We start from the raw sequence: 23988 nt of genomic DNA, 5'->3' as shown, positions 1-23988 counted from the left end.
CTGCTCTAGATTTTTGTGTGGCAGCTGGCATTGTGAGTAAGCAACTATCTTGGTCGATTGTTGGTTGCATTCAACAGCTTCTCTTATTAATGGACTGTTGTGGGTGCAGTAGCTATGGTAGAAATTATCAACTGATTTTTGCATTAAAACAAAGCCTGATACTGCAGGCTTAACACTGAATGAAACTAGGCAGGCCTGTTTAAAGGAAGCAGGTTGAATTCCAGCTTAGTTTATTCTTATAAAGCCATTGTATTAAGATTTTCGCACTCCTTTCTCACCACTAGAAATTTTTCAGGCATTAGAGAACAATGAATGCTATTGAAATGAAATGGGGAAACTGTGCGTATATATGGAAAAAAGATTGTAAAATCACACTTGTGTTTTTCCTACCTTTTCTGCTATTACTGGAATTTATCTAAGGATAGGTAGTCTGAGTTACAGGCTGTCACAGATTGCTGAACTTATTAACACATCTTATTTTCATTAAAGAATTTCTGAACTTTTTTTTTTTCTTGCATAGGATATGTATGAGTAGAACACACCACTCTAATGTTTTTTCTCAGAGTTCAAGTATTATGTTTTTTGACTGACAGTGAAAGTAAAGTTAGATCACTAAGTTTTAAGTGGTAGGAGCAAATAATAGCTTTAATTCTCATGATAAATGAAACATCTTCCTTTACCAACACTTACACATTAAAATGAAAATGTTGATCGCATGTTGAAAACAGCTTTTTGATTTTAAAGTTGTTTTCCTTCCATAACCATGCATCAGTGCTACACCCACACTTGCTTACTGATGAACAGCCTGAATGAAAGAAGCATAGAAATAACAAAAGAAGTATACTGGAAATCTTAGATATGTTCCTGTCTCCTGTTTCAACATAGTGCTGCAAAATGTGCTAGACCTTATACCTAAAGTAATTGTTTTGAGATGTTCCATTAAGATGATTTTTATCATCAGGCAGATGTTATACAGGTTGATCTGGTAAATGTTCACATAAGTTCTGCAAGGCTGATTTATTACTCTGTGCATGTATTTGCTTTATTCAGTTTATCTTATATACTTCCCTCTTTAATCTCCAGCACTGTTAATGCCTTTCACGAGGTCTAAATGGAATGTTATAAAAGTCTGAAGGAATATTTTCAGGTTTTATGTTCTGGTTCCTGGGTTTCACAGCTGTCCTCTGGGCTGTGGGCCCAGTCATGCTTACCGTTGCTCACAGTAGTTTCATTGAAATTATCTGACTTTTTAGGTCAATAAAGAGCAGGATTTGGCAAAGAGCAAACAAATGACAGTAGTGGTAACATTAGAAATCTTTCCAACAATAGAGTGCCTTGCAGGAAGAGAAACAATGTCCAAAAGTAAGCATCCCATTTAATTTCATTGTGATTTATGCTCCTACATAGCAGCTCCAGATTTATTTTCTTTTTCCAGTCCCACCATCAATCTCTGGCAGCAATGACATGGTGGCAGTGGTGGTTAATAATGTAGTGCGACTGGAGTGTGAAGCAAGAGGCATCCCCGCGCCTATTCTGACGTGGCTGAAAGATGGTAGCCCTGTTTCCAGTTTTAGCGATGGACTCCAGGTACTGGGTTCAAACCCTGCCATCTGTGTTGTTTCCTGTTTTGGTATGAGACTTTAAAACTTGTGCAGTTTAATGAAACAGAAAAACTTGGAGGTTTCGGAATGAGAGTATAAGGCTTTTTGCTCTGGGATATTGTTGCATGTTTACAGTAATTATTGTGTGAAGTGTGCTCATTATGGATATATCGAAATATGGTGGTTCTTTCAGCTGATGTCATACTGAGTAAAGGTATGGATAAGCAAGTTTTTCACTTTTACAAGAGAAAATTGGACCTCATTTCTATCCTGAAGAGATCCATAGAGTCCAAGATTGGGTAATATCTCATTACAAAAAATAATAATTTGGGAGGAAAAAGAAGACTATGATGCAAGGAGATGCTTCTGAGTTAAAAGGAGGAAGCATGGCTGCTCTTTGAAAGCCAGTTTTATGATCTGAAAGGAGAGAGGGGAAATTTCTGTAAGTCTGTGGGTCATTTGGAGCACAAACAGAAGATGTGACAAAGTTTGAAACTAATGAGAGGGAGGAATGTCCAGATCCTACAAAGACTTGCGTAAAGTTAGACTTTTGCTTTTGCATGTCTTGATGAAAAAAAGAACAATGGAGTGCAGGGAAGAGTGTAGGTAAAAATACAGATTGTGGGAAGCAGTGGCAAAACAAGTATTTTCTTTTGAAATGAAACCCAATGGTTCTCTCTGCTTCTGTTTTACTTTGAGGCATGTATACTGAATGTGTTGTGCTTCTATTGCAGGTTCTGTCTGGGGGCCGAGTCCTGGCACTGACCAGTGCTCAGATCAGTGACACAGGAAAATACACTTGTGTTGCAGTGAATGCTGCAGGCGAGAGTCAAAGAGATATTGATCTCAGAGTTTATGGTGAGATTTTCTGACAATCTTTTTTGAATAATGAAAGCCGCTAATGGAGCTTTAGTTAAACACAATGTGGCCCAGATGGTTAACAACGTTAAAGAAAAATGGTTCCAACTCATAATGAAAGACAAAGGGATCAGGAGGTGTTTGTATGTGCATGTATGTAAGTTTATATATGCATACAGACATGTATTAAAGTATGGGTATCTGTTCTTTTTTGTATCCTTGAAGAAACATAGTTGCAGTGCATTTATATGTTTCATACACACAGGCTCATTTATAAATGTTAGGAGAAAATATGTTTGTGTGAATAACATGTAAATCACATGGACAAAAGATGTTATTGTGGCCAGAGCTCAGTTGTCTTTACCAGAATGAGTTGGTGTGAATTTGCCGTATGCATCTCAAGCTTCCATTCTGTTTTCAGGCCCTTACTACACCTGCCAAAAGGGTGGTGACTTTTTTAGTGCTAACAATGGTGCTGTATTGAGCTATACTGAGCCCGACCAGTCAACTTTGTCTCTTTCAAGAAGCAGGACACGTATCTCTTTAGCCATTGCGCTTTGCTAATTTTCCAGATTGTGTCAAGCAGTTAATTCTGAATTCTTTTTGACTGAACTCATGTAAATTAATCCTTCCTCCTCATTTTGTGTAACATTTACAGCTTCCTCCTTATTCTTGAGACTGGTTTTAAATGCCTTTTCATATTTTGTTCTTAGAGATCACTGGTGATGTACACACATGAAAGAGCGTAAAGTACTGCCAGGAGGGAAGCCAGGGAGCTTGATGGTAGCAAGTCTTAAGTTTCCCTGGACAGCTGAGTGAGGATGAACAATGATCTGCCACTTATTTTAGAAATCTTACGGTACCAGATATGGAGAGAAGGTTTTGGAACAAAAGAATCTTTGTGGGTTCTCTTTTACTTTTTATAGATCAGCTGGGAGAAAACTGTTCTTGGTCTGCCAGTCTCTAGCTTAATTGCAACTGTAAGCAGACTCTCTGGAAAATCTTGCAAGAGTAGTTAGAAGTTTGGATGTTTCCTTAGGCAAATAGGAACAGTTTGTCTGGTTGTTTGTTTTCAAGTTTGGCTTTCAGAATAGACTTGTAAAGGCATTGTGGTTAGGATACTCACTCGTGACTTGAGTCATGGCTACTTTTTTCATCTGCAAGAGGCAGTTCAGAAAGTCAGGATTCTGGCACAGCAAGTTCAAGTTTAAAGTGGGCTAGAACATTTTAATCTAGAACAAGGAATATTAAAGTACATTTTGGAGTTTGAGGACAGGTGTGTATGTATACATAACTGCAGAAATGGCATGGATCTTCTTATTGTTCCTCCTTTATTTTTGGAACCTCTGTCCCTTTTAGCTAGATGAAATGAAAAGAGTTAGTTAGAAGTTGTGTATGTTTGCAATTACTGTTGTAACAGAAGCTGGCCAGGCTTGAGCTCAGCTGCAGGGCTGTCTTGAGTGAGGCTGTCACCAAAAAGTAATATCACTCTTGGGATTTAACCTCATATGGGTAGTCTAATTAAGAAGTCACAGGAGGAAAATAATTTGGAATGCTTTTGGTGCTGAGGTAGTTAGAAATGAGTGGTGCACTAAGCCAGTCTAGGAGTTGGAACAACCTGGATAATGTATAGTTGCCATGAGCATAATTAGATTGATTTTAAACCTTATTTCTTCAGAAACAAATGATATAGTATCTGTCTTTCTATGTTTCATAAACTCAGTTTCCTTTTGAACACATTTCAATTCATTTAGCTGAGAGGAAAAGTAATTGGTGGAAAAATATTTGGAAATAAATTTGCCTTCTGCAGTAATGGATCAGCTTCCAATTTTCAGCTCCACAACACTCATAAAGAATCTAGGCCTTTGTGAATTCTACAAAGAAAGTAAGATAAACAGATTTTTTTTTTCAATTACTCTATTTCTTATCCACAGAGACCAGACTTTTCCCTAAATTATTTCCAAACTGTGAAATCAGCTGCTCTGCTGAGTACTTCCTGCGCAAGAAAAACAAAGCTTTATTGTTAGTGTTATTTTTCAGGACATCTTGAGAACTGTATTGCTGGTTTACTGAGTACCGCTTTGGGACATTTTATAATCTCATGCATGCTAATTAATTCAGTATCTTTTTTGTTCAAATTGAAGCCCAGAGTATTTCTCATGGACAGTCCCACTGCTTCCCTCCTTCATACCCATATATTTTGGGCAATCAGACATGCAATTTTTGGACTAACGGATTGCAAAGATAAAAAGTAAAGGAAATGTGACTATAAGGGCTCTTATATTTGGCCCTGGTCAACATTTTATTGGGTGAACTGAACAGTCTTAGTACACTGCAAGTATAAAAATCTCACCAGATATATGTAACTAGATGAATTAATTCTTGCTAGAAGTTTTGATTTTGTAAATCTTAAATTACAAACCTAATGTTGCCTTAATGTCAGGAGTCTGTAATGAGCGTGCCTTAGATTTTTAAATTGCAAGAAATGAAAGGTGATCCCTATTGGTTGCTGTAAGGATTTAAGAACATACATGCCATTAAGAGCACAAATAGGAGTTCTCTTCTGGATCATGTTTGAGCAGCCCAGTTAAAGCACTTCTGCTCTTAGTTTGCTGTTAGTGATGTACTGAATTTATTATGAGCACTACCAGATATTGTCCCACTGGCTCTGATCTGGGAAAGGGAACTTCCAGTGGAGAGCTGCTAGTAAGCAGCAACAACGCAGAGCATGATGGCCTACTGCACTCTCACCGTTTTCTAAGTGTGTGTGTGTATCTCAGGCTGAAATACTTTAAAACTCTTGCTGTGGCAATGTTTTGTCAATGACTCAAAGCTGCCTGGGAGTCTGAAAATCTGTGATCAGTGATGCAGGGTGCTGTTACCAAAGAACATTTGGTTGAGCTGTGAATACTGATACAAAGCCATGGACGGTGAAGAGTTTTCAGTCATTAATCTTTTAATTTAACCTCATCTTGTCAGTGTAATATTTCCTCCTTGATTTAGGGAGTTCTTTTCAACTCCAGCCATGAATACTTTCTCAATGGAAAATTGCTCACATGCTGTGTTCCAAGGTTTAGTTCTCAATTGCTTCTCAGTTGCTTTGTTTTTTGGAAAAAACAGCTAATTTTTAAAATGAGGGAAAAGTATTCACTTTCTTGAATCTTTATACCACTTGAGAACAGCTAATGGGCTGCAATTTCAGTGTCCACAAGCGTTTTTGCCTTCTACATGGACAACTTTTGTTCCAAAAGCTGATATTCCTACCCTGTAATTTGGAAACGTGTGATAATTTTTTGCTGTCACTGCAACTGTTGCACAAATTTAAATATAGTGCTCAGTGCCAACAATCACAATAATTAGCTAGCAGACACCACAGAAAACAAATAGACAATAATGTAATAATGAATTATGACTCACTGATGATTAATTTCTTAACCCATTCACTTGGCTGGAAACGTGTAAATTCTCATTCTGTCTTCTGTATTTGGCCATCTCTGGACAAAATTCTTCTTAGAGTTCTCCTTAGAGCCAACTATGCATGCTGGCATCGTCTGGAACAGTTTAAGACATTTTAACCTTCTTGGTTTGAGTATTATCTTGTAAACCTCTATGCTCATTAACTCTATATTTTTTTGTGTGTGTGTGTGTGTGTGTGTGATTTTAGCAGGGGTGTATTTCTCCAATATTTATATAATGGCAATTTTCCCTTCTAAATATATTTTTCTGCAAGTCTTGGCTTACCTACACAATTTCTCTATCGTTTATATTTTACTAGCATGTATCTTGCGTAGAGGATATTCTGTCAGTAACAAAATTATTTTAGTGCTTGTTGAGATCTAAAGGAAACTTAAGTTCTATGTCAAAAAGGTAGTAACTGCCATTTTGTTTTCATTAAATGAAGACTTGTTAGCTCTACAGTATGTCTTACTCTGGGAAGTCTGCAATGCTCAAAGGTCCTTTGTTTTGATTTATTGCTATAGTTCCACCAAACATCATGGGAGAGGAACAAAACGTCTCTGTGCTCATCAGCGAAGCAGTGGAGCTGCTCTGCCAGAGCAATGCTGTTCCCCCACCTGTGCTGACATGGCTCAAAGATGGACGACCCTTGCTGAAGAAACCAGGTCTTAGCATCTCTGAAGATGGAAGTGTACTGAAGGTAAATTGGGTGGTCAGGCTCCAGCAGCGAGTGCTTCCTGGGGAGTATCCCCATCGTGAGGATGCTAGATATGTGTTAGAGGCTGGGTAACATCAGGCCCTCTGGTGCAACAGAGAGCTGTAGATAAGGACTGAGAGATCACAGACAACTAGATGTTTGTATAGAGATTTTGCAGGAGTGCTCCTCTGTTACTAATATTTAGGGAGATAGATGTAAACATAAAAATTGAAACTTAGAATCATAGAATATCCCGAGTTGGACCCACAAGAATCATCGAGTCCAACTCCTGGCATCACACAGGTCTACCCAAAAATTCAGACCATATGACTAAGTACACAGTCCAAACCCTTCTTAAACTTCGACAGGCTTGGTGCTGTGACTGCGTCCTTGGGGAGCCTGTTCCAGTGCGTGACCACTCTTTTGGTGAAGAACCTTTTCCTGATATCCAGCCTGAACCTCCCCTGTCACAGCTTGACTCCATTCCCTCGGGTCCTGTCACTGGTCACTAAAGAGAAGATATTGGTGCCTGCCCCTCGATTCCCCCTCGCGAGGAAGCTGTAGGCCGCGATGAGGTCTCCCCTTGGCGTCCTCTTTTCCAGGCTGAACAGGCCAAGTGACCTCAGCCACTCCTCATACGTCTTCCCCCCTAGGCCCTTCACCATCTTTGTAGGCCTTCTCTGGACACTCTCCAACAGTTTAACATCCTTTTTGTACTGTGGTGCCCAGAACTGCATACAGTACTCAAGGTGAGGCCGCACCAGCGCAGAGTAGAGTGGGACAATCACCTCCCTTGACCGACTAGCGATGCCGTGCTTGGTGCACCCCAGGATACGGTTGGCCCTCCTGGCTGCCAGGGCACACTGCTGGCTCATATTCAGCTTGTTATCAACCACAGCCCCCAGATCCCTCTCTGTGGGGCTGCTCTCCAGCGTCTCATTGCCCAGCCTTTATGTATAGCCAGGGTTGCCCCGTCCCAGGTGCAGGACCCGGCTCTTGCTCTTGTTAAACTTCGTGTGGTTGGTGATCGCCCAGCTCTCCAATCTGTCCAGATCTCTCTGCAAGGCCTTTCCACCCTCAACAGAGTCAACAACTCCTCCCAGTTTAGTATCATAAGCAAATTTGCTCAAAACACCTTCTAGTCCTACATCCAAATCGTTTATGAAAACATTGAAAAGAACTGGCTCTAAAATGGAGTCCTGGAGGACCCCACTGGTGACTGGCCGCCAACCTGTAACCCCATTTACTATAACTCTTTGAGCCCTACCCATCAGCCAATTGTTCACCCATTGTATGATGTTTTTATCTAGCTGTATGCTGGACATTTTGTCCAGTAGGATCCTATGGGAAACCATATCGAAAGCTTTACTGAAACCCAAAAAGATTACATCAGCTGGCTTCACTTGATCGACCAGATGGGTGATCTTATCATAAAAGGAAATTAAATTTGTTAAACAGGACCTACCCCCTGTGAACCCGTGTTGGCTGTGACCTATAGCAACACAAAAAAACTGAGCAACCTCTCCCTGTAACTTCCCTGTACAACAATGTAAGAAGAAAAAACCCAGATTTTTATTTTCTTCCTAGATTGAAGGAGCTCAAGTACAGGACACTGGCCGTTACACTTGTGAAGCGACAAATGTTGCTGGAAAAACTGAAAAGAACTATAATGTTAATATTTGGGGTAAGATTTAAGCTTATTCCAGGAATGGGAATGGAGCTCAGAGTGGAGTTATGATGTGAGACACTGAAATTTTCTGTAGTTCATAAATACATAAATGCTGAGGTTCGTGCAGGGTGACATTATTATATTTGCTGTAGTTAACAGTCTAAAGAAAGTGCACGCATTTTCCAAATTGCTTTGGTTAGATTCTAAATTAATACCAGCTACTTTGTAGGCCTTTGTCAGATTGGGTTTGCATGCATGATGATACTTTAGAGCAGAAACTAACTGGCTTTGTATCCAGCTCCTATTTGTGCACTCATATAGAGTAACTTAACAACCTCCAACTTTTCTAAATGCTGAAGCATGGAGATTCAGATCTAAAAAGAAAACCAAACTATTTTACCTAGCTTTGTTTGCTTGGCAAAATTAATAGGACTAAATCATAGTAATAGCATTAGTACAATGTTTCTATGACTAGATGATCAATGTAGCATATGATGTTTATTTAAACCCTTGATTTTGGTTAGCTTTTCCTGCACCATTACTTTCTCCCTGTATACCAGTTGAAATACACCTTATTTGCTATTGCAAATTAATTTCTTGCTTTTAAGTCACAAAACTAGAATTAGCTAACAGGGTTTGTAATGATGAAACTATAATTCTTAGTACTGAACAATGTCATTATTTATTTGGTGTTTAAATTAGGGGGTCAATATTGTAGTATCATACAAGGCCATGTGATATTTCCATGCTAAAGCATATGTCCATATACTGAGCTTGTCATCATCATCTCAGATCTCTTCCTTCCTCAGATTTGTAAGATTTGTACTGTTGCAAAGGACCTTTAGTGCAGGAGGGAAAAGGGTTTATTCTTTTGTGCAGTGAGACCATTTCTGTAGGGTTTTGAGAGGGAGGATAATTCTTTGCTAGTTAGCAGCTTTGATGGACTAAACTTAATAGAAACCAAAAGTTGCCTGTGAAAGTCATCTGTGGGTAACTGTTTAGAATTATAGTCTTTGTTTACACCCGGGGACCAAAAGTCCTGCCTGCCATATTTCCAAGTTTTAAATCCAGGAAATGTATCCTACTTGAGGACTGATGAGATCCTGAGGGCTAACTCTGGTTCCAGAACTAGAAGAAACAGCTCATGTGTTAACTGTAAGATGTACCTCCTCAGAGAATGGCACAAACTTTGTGACTTGAAGCAGGACAAAATAAAAGGTTGAAGCCAGTCCAGTACAATAAAGTTCTTTGCTTGCAGTCAGTCATTCTGAAACCCATACATCTGGTTGCTGCTGAAAAAAAGAGTTAGTCTGAAGTATCAGAAGGAGAAGCTGTCTACTGTCATGTGCATTTTAAATGCACTGGATAAGTTGCTCACTAGCGAGCTTTTACTCTATTTTCAGCCTACGTTCTCTTCTGTTTTTTTTGGTCTCTTTTCAAGTATTACCTACACTATTTTCATCTAAAGAGAATGGTTCCTCCATTTCAAGAAGGCAGTTATCCCTTCCCTAGTGATTGAACCAAAGTCCTTGAGAATGACACTGAAAACAGTGGTCCCTTTCGTCTGCAACTGGCTTACAATCACAGAGCTGTTGAACAAAACTGGCAGTCTGCAATAGTAGGACAGTTGAAGGGTTGGGGCCCTTTGTGTTGCATGTGGCAGCCAGTGTATTGCCACATAAATTCAAGGGAGAAACTGTGGCTGAATTTTAAAAGTTACTTTCTGACATATGATTTAGGTTTATGAGCTAAGGCTATGAGCTAGGCAGCCTCTTAAAGTCAGTCTACATAATTCACAAAAATGGCTCTGTACTGGGAAGTCCATTCAAAAGCCAGTGAGAAATAGAGCCTATGCGTACACCAGACCTCAGAGGCTGGAAAGATAGATGCAGTTGTTCATAAGTATATTCCCTACGCAGGCAGGGTCTGGTTTGCATGGCGAGGAAGAGAATGCAATCATTGTAATTTCTTCAGAACACAATGGGACACTTTTGTGGTAAGGTCAGTTTGGTTATATTGTTGGCCGATACCATTTTATTTAAAAACGATGAACTGATTTGGTATTTCTTTTCAGTGTCACCAAGTATTTTTGGCTCAGATGACATCTCTCAGCTGACAGCGATTGAAGGGAGCCTGGTAAGCCTGATATGTGAGTCCAGTGGCATCCCACCACCTAGTCTTACCTGGAAAAAGAGTGGTGAGTAACCATCCATTACCCTTTTTGTAAAGCAAATGTGATAGTTCTGACTTGGCATTTTTTTTCTTTTTTTTCCTGTGGATGTTTTAGGTGGTGTGTTCTGAGGAGTACAAACATGTAGCCAGCTAAACAATCCCGATATTGAGTAAAATAAACTACAGAAGTAGATTGTGCCATTCTCTAACTCACATGTGCTTAGCCTAGATGCCATTATTCCTAAAGGTGTTCAGGGAGGGTGAGGGGGAGGGAACACACAGTGCAGTGCAGAGATTCCTGAGCTGACTTAAAACTGGACAGTTTATATATGTTAGTGGAGCACTTAACCCCTCTTAATACACTTACTTGTTACACAGTGCAGTGGGACAGCTTCAAGAGTTATTCATGTATCCCAGCTGGCGTGGCTGTGAGTCACAGTGCTGTACTGTGGGGCTGAGCTGGGGGTCTCTACTTGTGATCCACTTGCATAGCATAGATGTCTACTCAAAATTTACTTTGAATTTTGCAGCTGTAGCACACAGCCAAGTGATGAAAATGCATCTAGCATAGCAGTTGCTTTGGGGGCTTACTGAACCTTTCTCTCATCCCATCTTAATATTTAAGAGTAGTCTGCACACCTTTTTGCTTTAGGGTTTGAAGTAATCATCGACAAATGTGTTCTTATAAAAGTAGGTATTTTTAGCACCTTCTTTTAAACATGGGCACTGTTGAAGACAGAATAATAGACAAAGTAAAATGATGAATTCTTCCAGTATGGTAATTTTTGTGTTATTAATCAATCTTATCTTAATTATCTGTGTTTTTTTTTTTTTCCAGAAGGTACATTTCAGTGTTGTCTGTGCCTACTTTAATTAATTATGACTTGTAGAAAGAGCAGTTTTTAATTACAAAACACTTTTTTTACTGCTTAAAATTTTCAGAGAAAATTAAGTTTATCAAGCTCTTTCTAAACCCTCTCTACTGGAAGCCAAAATGGGACACTATGAGATGTTATAATAATGTATTTCAGTGCTGAAATATGTACGCTTAAATTGCAGAAAGTAAACTTGGAACTTTTTGAAAGTCTTGAAGGGCAGTGAGAAAGTAGTGCAATTTTGGATGTTATGCAGGAGCCAGATTTATCATCACCTTTGAAACGTAATACACATTTTCAGAGGGAGGATTTAAAATGCGTGACTGAGAAATGGAAATTCAGCTTGTAAGAATAATCAGTGGGAGGAGTATTCTTTCTGTCACAAAATCTCCCTGCATTTTATAAAGCTGACGATAGTTGCCCAATCTTAGGTCTCCAAGAGTGAAAATTCTGCTCAGAAAATGTCATATCATTTTGCTGAGCTGTGACTGTACCATTTCTGCTGAGCAGAATTGTATTCACATGTGCCACGTGACACAATACGTAGATGGTCCACGAGTGCAGACTACATCACATAGGTGTAAGATGTGCTGTTCTGGTTGGGCTGGCTGAGACGGTCATACACTGTATGTCCAACAAGTCAGGTTTTACTGAAAATACTGAATTTGTGGAAGTGTCCAAGACACTTTGGATGTATGTGAGCATGGCGAGAGTTATTGTGCTTTAGCTCAGGTTGCTCTGTGTCATAAAGTCAGGAATTAATATGGGAAGTCCTCAGAATCTGCTTACACAGTTTCTGATGTCCAGGGAAACTCTGATACTGCAGTTCTAAAATGGACAATTGTGCAGCTCTGTAATTTTTAAATGAGCCAGTGGACTTTACACCACCTGAGCAAGCTCATTACTATTCTCTGTGTTTTTATCTGAAAGAATGTCTCTTGCAGGCTCTCCAATTGTGGCTGACCTTTCAGGAAGAGTACGGATATTATCTGGAGGCAGGCAGTTGCAGATTTCAATTGCTGAAAAGTCTGATGCTGCATCTTACACTTGTATTGCTTCAAACATAGCTGGAAGTGCAAAGAAAGAATACAGCTTGCAAGTATACAGTAAGTTACCGTGAAATACTCTGTTCTGAAAAAGGTACATTATGAAAGCGTCATCTGTGTAGTGATGTTAAACTGCAAAATGTCTAGTCTGGAACAACTGCAAGATACTCAGAGGAGATAAGTAAATATAATTTTTATGATTTGGACTTGGAGTTTGAACAAGAAATTATATATATCTGTTTAAAACGCATTTGACCAGAGATGATTACAGGGATATAGACCCCTTTACGTAGTGCACTGTTTCTTGTCACTGAACTGTAGTAGTGATGACAACTAGTTGAGCTTAGATCTTACAGTTTTACTGCTAATTCTGTATTTCAGTCAGAAATAAAGTGAGGTATTTTTAAACAAACCCATGAAGAAGAAAATCTCCAAAAATATGGAGGGATTGACAGAATTTTGAGCAGTCTTTTTTAAAATTTCAAGTTATTTTCCTCTTTTTATTTTTATAATCGCCTGTAAGTTACTTTAACAACATTTTTATTTTGTGGGCTGGAGGAAAGAGAGGTTATTTGTCGTTTCTCAGCCCTGTGGAAAATGTTATGAATTGCAGAGTGCCCCTAACTGGGTTGGCAGCAGTGGCCTGCAATAACTGTCTTCATTAAAATGCTCATCCGGCAAGCTTGATTGCTGTTCTTTTCAGAAGCAGGTGAATATTCTGAAATGTAGCTTCTAGTTGACTTGTAAATTGTGTTTCTTTTTCTTTTACAGCTCGCCCAACTGTATTCAACAGTGGTAGCCACCCATCAGAGGTGGTTGTCACCCAGGGAAATGAAATTTCCTTGGAGTGCAAGGTTCAGGGTATTCCAGAACCAGCAGTAACATGGATGAAGGATGGCCATCCGCTGGTCAGTGGAAGGGACATAAGAATACTTCATGATGGTCGCTTTCTTCAACTGAGAAATGCCCAGGTGTCAGACACAGGCCGCTATGTCTGTGTCGCTGTCAATGTGGCAGGGCTGTCTGACAGAAAATATGATCTAAATGTTCATGGTGAGTATGCAAAAAGTTGGGCATACATAACAAACAAAGTAGGCCTTTAAGTTCACCCAAGGATATCCAAGAAATAGTTGTGTAGCTAAATTTGCCACCTATGTTTATTGCAGGCATTATACATAATGCAGTTTCAATTGCAGATGTATTACAAAAATCCAAATCCAATTAAAATCTTACCTCTGTCCCTGTTAATATCAGTCCACCCCCCAGCTACTGTATCTCCCAAGAGGAGAAAACCAAGATACAGTACAATTTCATATGATATTAGGGTGAGTTTCATGGTAGGAAATATTCTGTTGGATTCTGTTTTGGGAGATAGAAGTTAAGGTTTAACCAAGAACACCTTATGTGTGGCCCCTGCCAGAAGACAGTCATGAATATAGACAGTATTCCAAGTATCTAATAGACAAGTTCTCTTGTTTTTTACTCTCAGAAGAATTTAAGATGGTACCTCCAACTATGATTCATTGCCATAATTTTACTTGAAAATTACTTAAAATTACTTGATGGCATGGATTATAGCATCATGCTATGGTACAGCCACTATAACTTGAATGGGACATTTTTTGCATGTGTTTTTTTTATGCCTCATATAACTGAATATTTATGTTTTGAAAGGATAAAGCCAAGAAAGAAAGGGAGTTCTATTGCTAAGAAAGGGAGATACTCCTTTCAGGCGTTACTATGCCGCTGAATCAGGACATCAGATTACAGGGGTTTAGCTGCAATATTCCTCTGCAAATCCCACTGTATCACAGAGGCTTTCAAGTGTCTACAGTGGGGGCTGCAGGTTGTGTCTTGCACTGAGGTGGGAAAGGCTTTTACAACAACCAGGGGTAGTGGGAGAGAGAAAAACAAAAGGTAGGGTGAAAGTGAACGCAGGAATTCTCATTATTGAAAATGAGAGGCCAGAATTATTTACCCAGATGCATTTATTGTTTTCTTACTTGGAGTATTTGCTGTACTGTATTATCAAGGTTCTGGGTAGTAAAAAGAAACTTTAAACCTCCTCAGGCTACTCAGAGGCTGGAAGATATTGTTCAATTCTTGAACCCCTTTTTTTTTTTTTGTCTTATAATATGAACTGTAGAACTGCTTCCAAAGTGGAATTATTCTTACTGATGTAATTTTGACAGTGTTAGAATTTTCCATATTGTTTTGTTAGATACTGGAAATTATAATTAATGTAGAATGGACAGAACTACTGTTACTTGTTAGGTGTCTTAAGTCATTAGATAAAGGTAATAGTACTGGTAGAATTAAATTTTAATTTTTCCATGCAGATGCACCGTTTAAAAAAAAAGTCATTATTGTAATAAATCTCAGTTTTGTGCTGCTCCTCACTTGCCAAGCTTATCTTAGCTTCAGTGAATTATTATTTGGTTGACAGAATGTTTTGAGAGCAAAAATGTTTTTATTTGTTTTGAAGTAACTTTTCTTTTCTCTTATTCTGTAGTTCCCCCAAGTATTGCTGGTGACCTGCAGGTGCCTGAGAACATCAGCACTGTGGAGAAGAATCCCCTCTCTCTGGTTTGTGAAGCTTCAGGAATTCCCCTGCCATCGATAACATGGCTCAAGAATGGCTGGCCTGTCACTTTGAACAGCACGGTGCGCATCCTCTCAGGTATGGCACATATTTAAAGCTTTAGTTATTTTTGAAAAAGGGAATGGAGTGAAGGGCCTTGTGAATCTATAGTGCATGTATTTCACATGGAAGAAAGTTTCATTTAATAATCTGTAAAGACGTGGAGAGAAAAGAAACTGTTATTCAAGCTATTCAGTAAATGGTATCAGATCAGGCTGGAGTGCTTATCAAATAGCTAAAGTAAACTGTGTAAATTGTTACCAGACTTTACATGTGTGGGTCAAAGGTGTGGTAACTGTTCAGTCTTTGACAGGGAATAAGCCATAGTTCTAGCTGTATGTCAGTCCAGTATCTGTGTTTCCAGAAATACGTCAGATAGAGATGTCTTTGTCAGTGCTGATACATAGAAAGCTATAATACGACGTTTCCTCTCCCCTCAGATGAATACAGATGACCATAAACAAAATACATCTTTCATTTCTCTGTGTCTGTATATAAAAACAAATGGAAATCTATTCATGAGCCTCATCAATTAATGCATGTAAATACTTACTGGCCCTGCAGCAAATTGAATCTGACCTTCAGAATGTCATTTTGTAAAAGCTGGAATTGCGTGATCAGTCAAGGACAGCACAGAACGTTTCATTAGCAAGTCTAGTATGAAACCCAAGGGATTGGGAGAAATGTATGACAGGTGGTCAGAATGACACACCCAATTCACTGGGGTCTCGTTTTTCAAGCTGGCATAACCTACAAAGAACTAGTTCAAGCATCTTTTTATGACAGTAGCAATTGGCAGAGGCATCTGAAATAAGAGGGCTCGGCACCTGTTTCTGTAAACCATCTTGCAATACTGTAGGGAAGTGAGAGTATTTGACTAGCAGCTGCAGTTGTGTTTTTTTGTTTACAATAGGAAATTGAGTTAGCAACCCTTGATATTAAAATGGAAGTTGTGTACCAAGCAGGCAACATGTTTTGCTTTGGCTTCTTGTGTCTGGAAATCAGCTTTGTGGACTGTGTAGAAGTAATAAAGTCTTTGACTAAGAACTGATACATACAGACAACAACAGAGATGTTTCTTTGATCTTGGGTTTGCCACCAGAAATCTCATGAAAGTAAGTTTTCACAAAGTTTCTAATACTCTAATGTAGCCGCCATGCAAAGACAAGCCATCCTACAGCATGAACATCAGAAAACTATCAGAAAGGTAACGAAACTAGAAGTTCAGCTAAGACTGCATTTCAAGCTGGAATTTGTCAGGAATTTTTTCCATCAGTGTAGCTTTTGACATTGCATGTAGCCCTGTTTTCTTCTTTCCTATTTTTAATTATGGCACATGGAAAAAGGGGTGGTGGTATCTGATTATTATGCAGTATCTGAGTTGGTGTGCATTCCTTTTGGTGCGTAGTTGCCATCAACAAAAACAATGTCTTCTGGGCTTGATTGTTCCTGTTCTGTCTGTTGATTTCTACACCCACACTAATATCACCACCCGGATTGCAGTGTCAGGAAGGGTGAGACACAAGAAGATGTTTATTGTCTCTGAATGTTAGCCGCAGTGGGAGGGGGGAAGCAAGCCAGAACTCAGTGCTTTTTTTTCCAGCAAACTTTGTGCTTTTATATAGTTCTTCAGAAAACTACATATTGTGGTAGTGAACTGTGAACAACATGGCATTTGAGACTCCCTTAGTGCTTGTATAGCTGTAAGAAAAAGAACAACAAAAAAACCTCTTTGACTAATATTTAAGAGGTAAAATACTCTGCCAAAGCAATATTTCAGTTCTGTTGATTGAAAACATACTTGGCATTGCAAATGATTGAAATGTGTGGACGCACTGCTGGCAACTGTCTGTTAATTCAGATACTATGCTGCTGCTTCCTTTTGAAGATACTTGATATAGTTCCTTTAGGGAAAAAAAAAAGTTTTCACTATGCCACCACATCCTCCATTTTTGCAGACCATGCATTAAGCTGCATACTAGCTTTAGAAAGGAGAGACGGTTTTATTAAATTGTAGCTGAATGTGGAGAATCGTACCGCAGCACTGGAGCTCTGGGTATGCAAGTGTGTGAAATCATGGAAAGTTAGTCTCCTACAGGCAGGTGTCTGCTTCATTTTGAGTCTTACATAGCTTTGTTCAGGGTATGGGTGGGAGAAGGGATCAGGGTGACATGAGACTGCAAGAACAGAGCCTTCCTCAGTCTAGCAGGTGTGATTTCTTTGGTGAAAGAAATCTATCCATCAGGCGGGTTAAGTTTTTTCCTTCAAAGCACATGACTAGGAACATAAATTTGTGGGATACATCCTGGTAATGAGACCCAGTAGAGATCCAGAGACAAACAGTTTATATGTAGTGTCCTGTGTGGTAATGATTGTTAATGTGAGAGCAGCTGATGAGAAACTGGAAGAGGTTAAGGGATGGCCACCACATTTGTTTTTACACTTAAATGCTCACTGATGCTTGTTTTGCTGTTCCTCTGCCAGAAGGATGCAATGAGAAGTTTTGCTGCTAGGCCTAAGTGGGAATATTCTTGGTCCTCTGGTCAACCATACAAGTGTATGCATGTGTTTATAAAAAAGAGACTTATTTTTCTGTGTACATCACTCTCTCTTTCTCGCTCTGCTTTATTATTTTTCCTGTACAGTCATGTAGATTCCAGTACAGCACTTATGTAAGCAAAAGTCCTGCTGTCTTAGACACTCTATCCTGTCACAATTTCCTGCATAGAAGGACTGTGCACAAATCCTGCATATTGCAGACACAGTGTGCCTGCTACATCCAGTGTCCGCACTGATCCAGTGAATTTCGTGTCGGCTGTACCTCTGATGTGTTTGTATGCAGCTTGTGACCTGTCTAGAACAGGTTGCATTTTCTCTCCACGCTCTTTTTCTGCAAGTTTTCAGTGATTTCAATTTGATCTGTTGATTTCTTCCAGAAAACAATTGATGGAAAAAAAAAATAAAGGTGTGGGAGTGGAGGGAGAAGGGATGTGTCAGGGTAATTCGGCAATTACTGGATAGGAAGAGTAGCATAATCAATGGAAAACACAGGTCTAAAAATACTGGGAAGCTGAGGAGCTGCACAGACACACAACAATTATGGGAGTAGGAGTAAGGTCAGTTTACGTTATTCCTTGTTCAACAAAACTAAGCACATTAAAAAGAGGAAAATACTCCTGTAAATTTAAGTAAAACGTAAGAAATCGGAGCTAACGATTTGGGAGCATGTTGGTTGGAGCAGAAATTTAATAATTCTACATTTTCTTCACTCTCTTCTCAGGGGGTAGAACGCTCCGTTTGACACACACAACTGTATCAGATGAAGGGCAGTATACTTGTGTAGTGACCAATGCTGCAGGAGAAGCGAGGAAGGATTTCGACCTTTCTGTTCTAGGTAGGTACATGATAATTTCTGTTACAATAGAAGAAGAAAAGATACGGGGCTATAGTGTATACTTTGCTGGTATTTAAAAAATCATTATGCCAAAATAAACGTCCTTAGGGGAAAGAAAGAAGCATCTGATAACATGGTCGGAAAATCAGGTTTTAAAGAGAAGTTGCTTCTACATGTGAATTTGCTGTACTCTTCGTTTTTAAAAACTAAGATTCTTCAGGCATAATTTAGAATAACTGCCAGTTACTTACATTTTGCGGTTTGTTGGTCTTTTTCTGAAAAGGATCTGTGTCAATGTACCTCTGGCTTCAGTTACGTTGTTATTTCAGTCTCATGGAAGTTGGGGGGATGCTGACAGCCAGATTCCCACCCTCCCTTCAGTTGCTTGTTGCTCATAGCTTCTCTATGCCTTAGATATGATGAACAATGTGAATCAGATTATAAGTGATCTGGAAAAGTGGGGAGGTTGTTTTTTCCTGGTCTGGTTAGTTTTCAGCCAGGTCAGTTCCCTGCTTGTTCACCACATTGCCTGTGAATGCCAGTGTTGGTGAAAGGAAGATGACAAGAGTGAGTGGTCAGGGAAGTAGCACTGTTTCCTTTGGCACCAGCCTGAATTTAAGGTGTTTTAAAGTTGAAAGAAAACTACAGCCTCAGAAAACCATGTGTAACTTGTTCTGTGTGTCTGTTGCACCTAATGCTTGAAGGCAGAAGGGTGCAACCCTGTATGATGATGCTCATGAATTAAAATCAGCACTGGGTGTAATGTGTATAGCTGACTTGCATGATGATAATTTGTTGCAACAAGGATGTGAATGCAAAGCCAGGACCTACAGGGAGATTAAACAGGGGATGGAATCAATTTTGAAAAACAGATCTCTGATCCAGCAGAAATTTTCAATTCTTGGAGCTTTTGGTATTGTAAAGCAAATAGCTAAGTGTGGTAGTAGTGGGAGACCCTGCTAGCGTATTATACAAGCACAGCAGGCTTATTAATGGCTGTTTGGAACTCTTAATGTGTATTTGTGTCACATTACTTACTTAATTTCCCTCCCACTTCCTGCTTTTTGGTTTAGTAGCTATTTATTATTTCTATCAATGATTAGCAGGCCTGATGGAAGTTGTCTTGCAGCATTACTGTATATAAATTGCCTTAAGTTTCCAAGTGCCTTAAGCTGCTGAGTGCTATCAGTTTCCCTTGCCTTCAGCTGACTTATGCATATTCAGTCTGTAAATGATAACTTATGTTCATGTCAGTTCATGTTTATTTGATGAGCTCATGGAAGTGTAAGTCTGGTAGAATGGAAGAGATGTATAAACACTGAAAAGCATTCATTGTTTTACTGTTTTCTTTGGAGGGTGTTAGTAGCAGGGTGTTCATGAGGCTTCTGGGAATCTCTCTTGCATAGGCTTTGTTTGCCTTGAAGACAAATGCTCAGTGAAGCTGATTTCAAGTGGGCTAAGTGGAAAATTCCTTTGTTCAGTCTCTTCTTCCCTCCCCCCAGTAATTTCTTTGTCCTTCTAGAGGAAAGTTACAGGAATGTGGCCTGATGGTGACACAGACTATATTCACCAGCTCATTGTAAATAGGAACCATACAGAGACATCCTGGTGTTTCTCTAAATTGGAGTAGGAGGTGCAACAGGAGAGCCAGTTTGCATGGAGAGCTTGGTGTAACAAGCCTAGTACTTACATATTTGCAAAACATTTGGTGTGGCTTTGTCTTAGTTCTGAAATGTGTTGACATCTTACTGTGTTATTTTGGGGCCAAAGTGGTGAGTTGCTCTGTTTATTTATGCGTACTAACTTCTGGCCAGACTTATGTCCTGACCTTTATGATCATAGGTTATATTTTATCCCATCTAATTCCTCCAGTTGATGCATCTTTGTCTTGTCATATTTGAACACTAGAACACGTATCAAAGTCTGTTTTGCATTGCTTGTACAGTCACACTAGGGAATGTGATCATAACTGCACCACAAGGGGGTAAAAGTGCCAGTGCTGGCCACATCTTTCTGCATACTAAATTCTGCTAACCCTCATCTTGCCATGTGTCTTGTTCAGAAACCAACTTCTCGATGTGCTGAAGCAGCATCTTTGCCATTCCAGTCATCAAGTGAAATTTGAATCTCTTTTAACTTTTTATTTTCCCTTACTCTAGTTTGCACTCTTCATTAGTATGGAAGATCACATGTATCATATTATTTTTCTCTGTTAACAATGAATTCTGCATATTATCGTGGTTGTTATTTTAATAAAACTTTCGATTCCAACTTACTGGTAGGTCACAAGTAAGCTGTTGAATATATTTTACTTCCTCTTTTTTTAGACCTTCCATATAGGCTGAAAGTTTGCATTTTATAGGATTATTAAAGAGAAGTATCTGGCCCCTTAGTCCAGCTTTTTTGTTATAAAATTTCCCCAAATCTCTTGGAGATTGAGCTGCTTTCTTATAATTGCAGGCCTCCTTTTATATATGTAATACTCCATGCCTACTTTGATTTTCTTTTTTCCTGAATCTACAACTGCCTCTACTTTGCAAGAAACAGTCCATCAGTGCTCTGGAAGTTTGTGGGCCTGAGAGGCTCCTCACCAACACATTGACAGCTTGGCCTCCCTCATCCAGTAACGTGTTAGTCTCTGTGGTCCTGTTGACCAGGATTAGTTGGAAACATGTCATCAAGTAGTCAGTTATACAGTACGAGTTTTCTTGTACAGAGTTAGCTATTCAGGGTGTGGATAGGTATTTTAATGGTATGGTTTTATCTTTTCTTTCCCCAGAGAAACATGATTTGTACCACAGCAAGATGTGTAATTTGTTCAGCTGCCTCTCTGGCAGCTGTAATTGCATAAAACACATTTATGTCTTTACACAGAACCTACTTGTTGGTAATCTATTGTATTGCTTTGAGTGTGCTTGTAAGAAAACAAACCACACATAGTATGTGAACAAGCGAGCTTTTTCTGTCCAACTGCTTTTGTTGTTTTTTTGTTTTAAATCTGTTCTTTCCCTAGACTTCTAGATGGATGCTTTCAATTAATGCTGGAAAATAACTCTTAAACTTAAGCACGTTGTTTGAGCAAATGAATCACTTGCCGCTTAATGTGAGTGAAGGAATTTGTTTGCAAACTTATAAAACTTAGTGGTGCATACAATCAAACCTGGCCTTACTAGTAACTCAAGTGTTCATCCATGTTGCCCTGATAACCATATTCAGAAATGTGGGGAATATGCCTCAGCACTCTGAATCTCTAGCTGTGAAAACAGTGAGGTGATACACTCAGTCTGTGGCCCTCTCTTGTCCTTGTCATGGACCAGCATGTTTAAGGGGTGCAGAACAGAGGTATAGCTGTTGTCCAGGCAGGGTAGCTCTACACTGACTCTCATCTGGAGCTGTTTCTGTCAGAGCGGAGCCATTTATTGATTTCTGTGACTAAGGGAAGTACACCCCGACACACATGGCCTCAATAAGTCTTTGCTGTATTTAAATTGTTTGTAAGTAATAGTTGCTGGTATTGTCTCCTTGTCTGATTGCAGTGCCTCCAGGGATTGTGGGTGAAAATAAGCTGGAAGATATGAAAGTGAAAGAGAAGCACAGAGTTACCCTGACATGTGAAGTGATAGGTAAAAGTATACAGTATTTATACCTTTACTGATCTGATTTCATAGTGTTGATCTTCACTTGTTCTGAACAGGGTGTTTTAAATGGAATTTTCACTTCAGTGGAATTTTTAAATTTCAGATTTAACCTTAGTGCATGTGGCAGGACTAGCACCCCTTGTTTAAAGGTAGTATAAAATGTAACCAAGAGGTTAGGTGCTGTGGTATTTCTTCGCTAAAGTCCTGTAGAATTTAAGAGGAGGTATATATTACTTCAGGATGTTCAAAGACTATAGAATATGTATTCCAAAGCATCTTCCTAACGAATATATTGTAAGGTGGCATCAAAATTGAATTTTTCTATTATTCAGAAATCTTGCAATATCCTGGAGGCTATACAACAGCTAATATTTGCAATTCTCTTAACTCCATTAAGGGAATCCTGTACCACAGATCACCTGGGTAAAGGATGGGCGACCTCTAACTGAGGATGAAGATCACAAGTTTTTGTCCAGTGGGCGTTTCCTGCAAATTACCAATGCTCAAGTCACTGACACGGGGAGATACACATGTATTGCATCCAATACAGCTGGAGATAAGAGCAAAAGTTACAGTCTTAATGTACTTGGTAAGACAGCTGGGCTGGCTCTTAGAGAAAAAATATTAATCTCAGGAAAAAAACAGATAATCACATTGGAATTTTGTAGTCTTTTAATTATAGCAAGGTTTAAGTTGCCTGGCTATGATTAAAGTTTAATGGCTATGTAACTGATAAATGACAGTAGTTCAACAGAAACAGCAGTTCCGTGCTTTAAACAATATAGACGTAGAAAATGCAGAACTATAAGAGGATCTTATCTGTGGGGAATAAACAAGTCAGTATGTTGGCTTACTGTGATTCAAGGAAGGAGTATCAGATTGTAATCTTTTTGTAAAAGCTGAAACCATCTGCAGTTTGCTTTTTCCATAATAGTTATTGCATAACCAAATACAAACAATGGCGAGTTTGTTTTCCACATCCTCATTTCCTAGGCTCATACCTCCTACCAGTTTGCTGTGCACAGGATCATCAGGCAGCGGGTCTGCCAGCTGCTGTGCAAGAAGTGGCTGGCTTCCTGCTGACCTGTGTTTGACAAGGGCTAAGGGCGGATGGATTCCACCAACAGGGGCTGACCTTTGCAGTACAAAACATAAAACCAAATGAATGTTGTCCGGTTCTGGGTTTCAGTATGCCTACTAGGAATGCCTCCCAGCTATTTGAGGCTGGAACCAGATTCTGAGGCTGAACACTGAACACAAAAATGGCTTTTCAGAGCGGTCTTTTCTCTGTTTGATGATTTTCTTGCTCCTAGTGTCTCCAGTCATTGTGGGTGCAGACAGCTATGGCAATGCAGAAGAGATCACTGTTATCCTCAACAGCCCGACGTCACTGGTTTGTGAGGCTTATTCCTATCCTCCAGCTACAATCACCTGGCTGAAAGATGGTAATCCTTTAGAATCAAACAGAAATATCCGCATTTTGCCAGGTAAATTTTTTTGTTCTGGTTGAGAACTAATATAATGCTTTGTTCTTCTATTGTTTGGTTACTGCTATATTTTTTTTAATAAATCAAAGAATGTATTTCTGTGAAGTGCAATATTTGTACCATTTTAGCACTGGCAATTCCATTATTTTTAAGTGCTTCACAACTAACTGACTAATTACATGTATTTTATTTGTATTCAAGTATTTATCCTTTTGTTCCATAGAGCTAAATGATGGCAAACAAGTTCATTGGAGTTACTAATGAATGGAAGTATCTTGAAATTAAGTGTGGGAATGAACTTGATGGAGAGAGAAAAACCACAAAGCTAGTGATGAAGAATGAGGTGTCATTTTTCTATGCATTTAGTAGTTTGCAATTTCTAATTTGTGGAGTAACTGTTACCTAAAACATCTATGGAGGTGGAAAACAGGAAAAAGCTTTACTTGTAACACTG

At 39.2% G+C, this 23988-nt stretch overlaps 1 protein-coding gene across 1 annotated transcript in view; it reads left to right on the top strand.

Annotated features, from left to right (window-relative positions):
- The window catches only part of HMCN1 (hemicentin 1), a 199482-nt gene that overhangs the window by 109556 nt on the left and 65938 nt on the right, over positions 1–23988 (top strand). The window contains 12 exon segments of the mRNA XM_048058996.2: positions 1436–1587; positions 2336–2459; positions 6440–6615; positions 8200–8296; positions 10356–10478; positions 12273–12434; positions 13146–13427; positions 14887–15054; positions 18296–18409; positions 21946–22032; positions 22445–22636; positions 23361–23534. Of these exon segments, the coding sequence (XP_047914953.2) occupies positions 1436–1587; positions 2336–2459; positions 6440–6615; positions 8200–8296; positions 10356–10478; positions 12273–12434; positions 13146–13427; positions 14887–15054; positions 18296–18409; positions 21946–22032; positions 22445–22636; positions 23361–23534 (1851 nt within the window).

This window comes from Anser cygnoides, chromosome 8, assembly GCF_040182565.1.
Source record: "Anser cygnoides isolate HZ-2024a breed goose chromosome 8, Taihu_goose_T2T_genome, whole genome shotgun sequence".
NCBI classification, from domain to species: Eukaryota; Metazoa; Chordata; class Aves; order Anseriformes; family Anatidae; genus Anser; species Anser cygnoides.
Note: the sequence above shows the minus strand (reverse complement) of the source record. Positions and strands in the feature narration are given on the sequence as shown.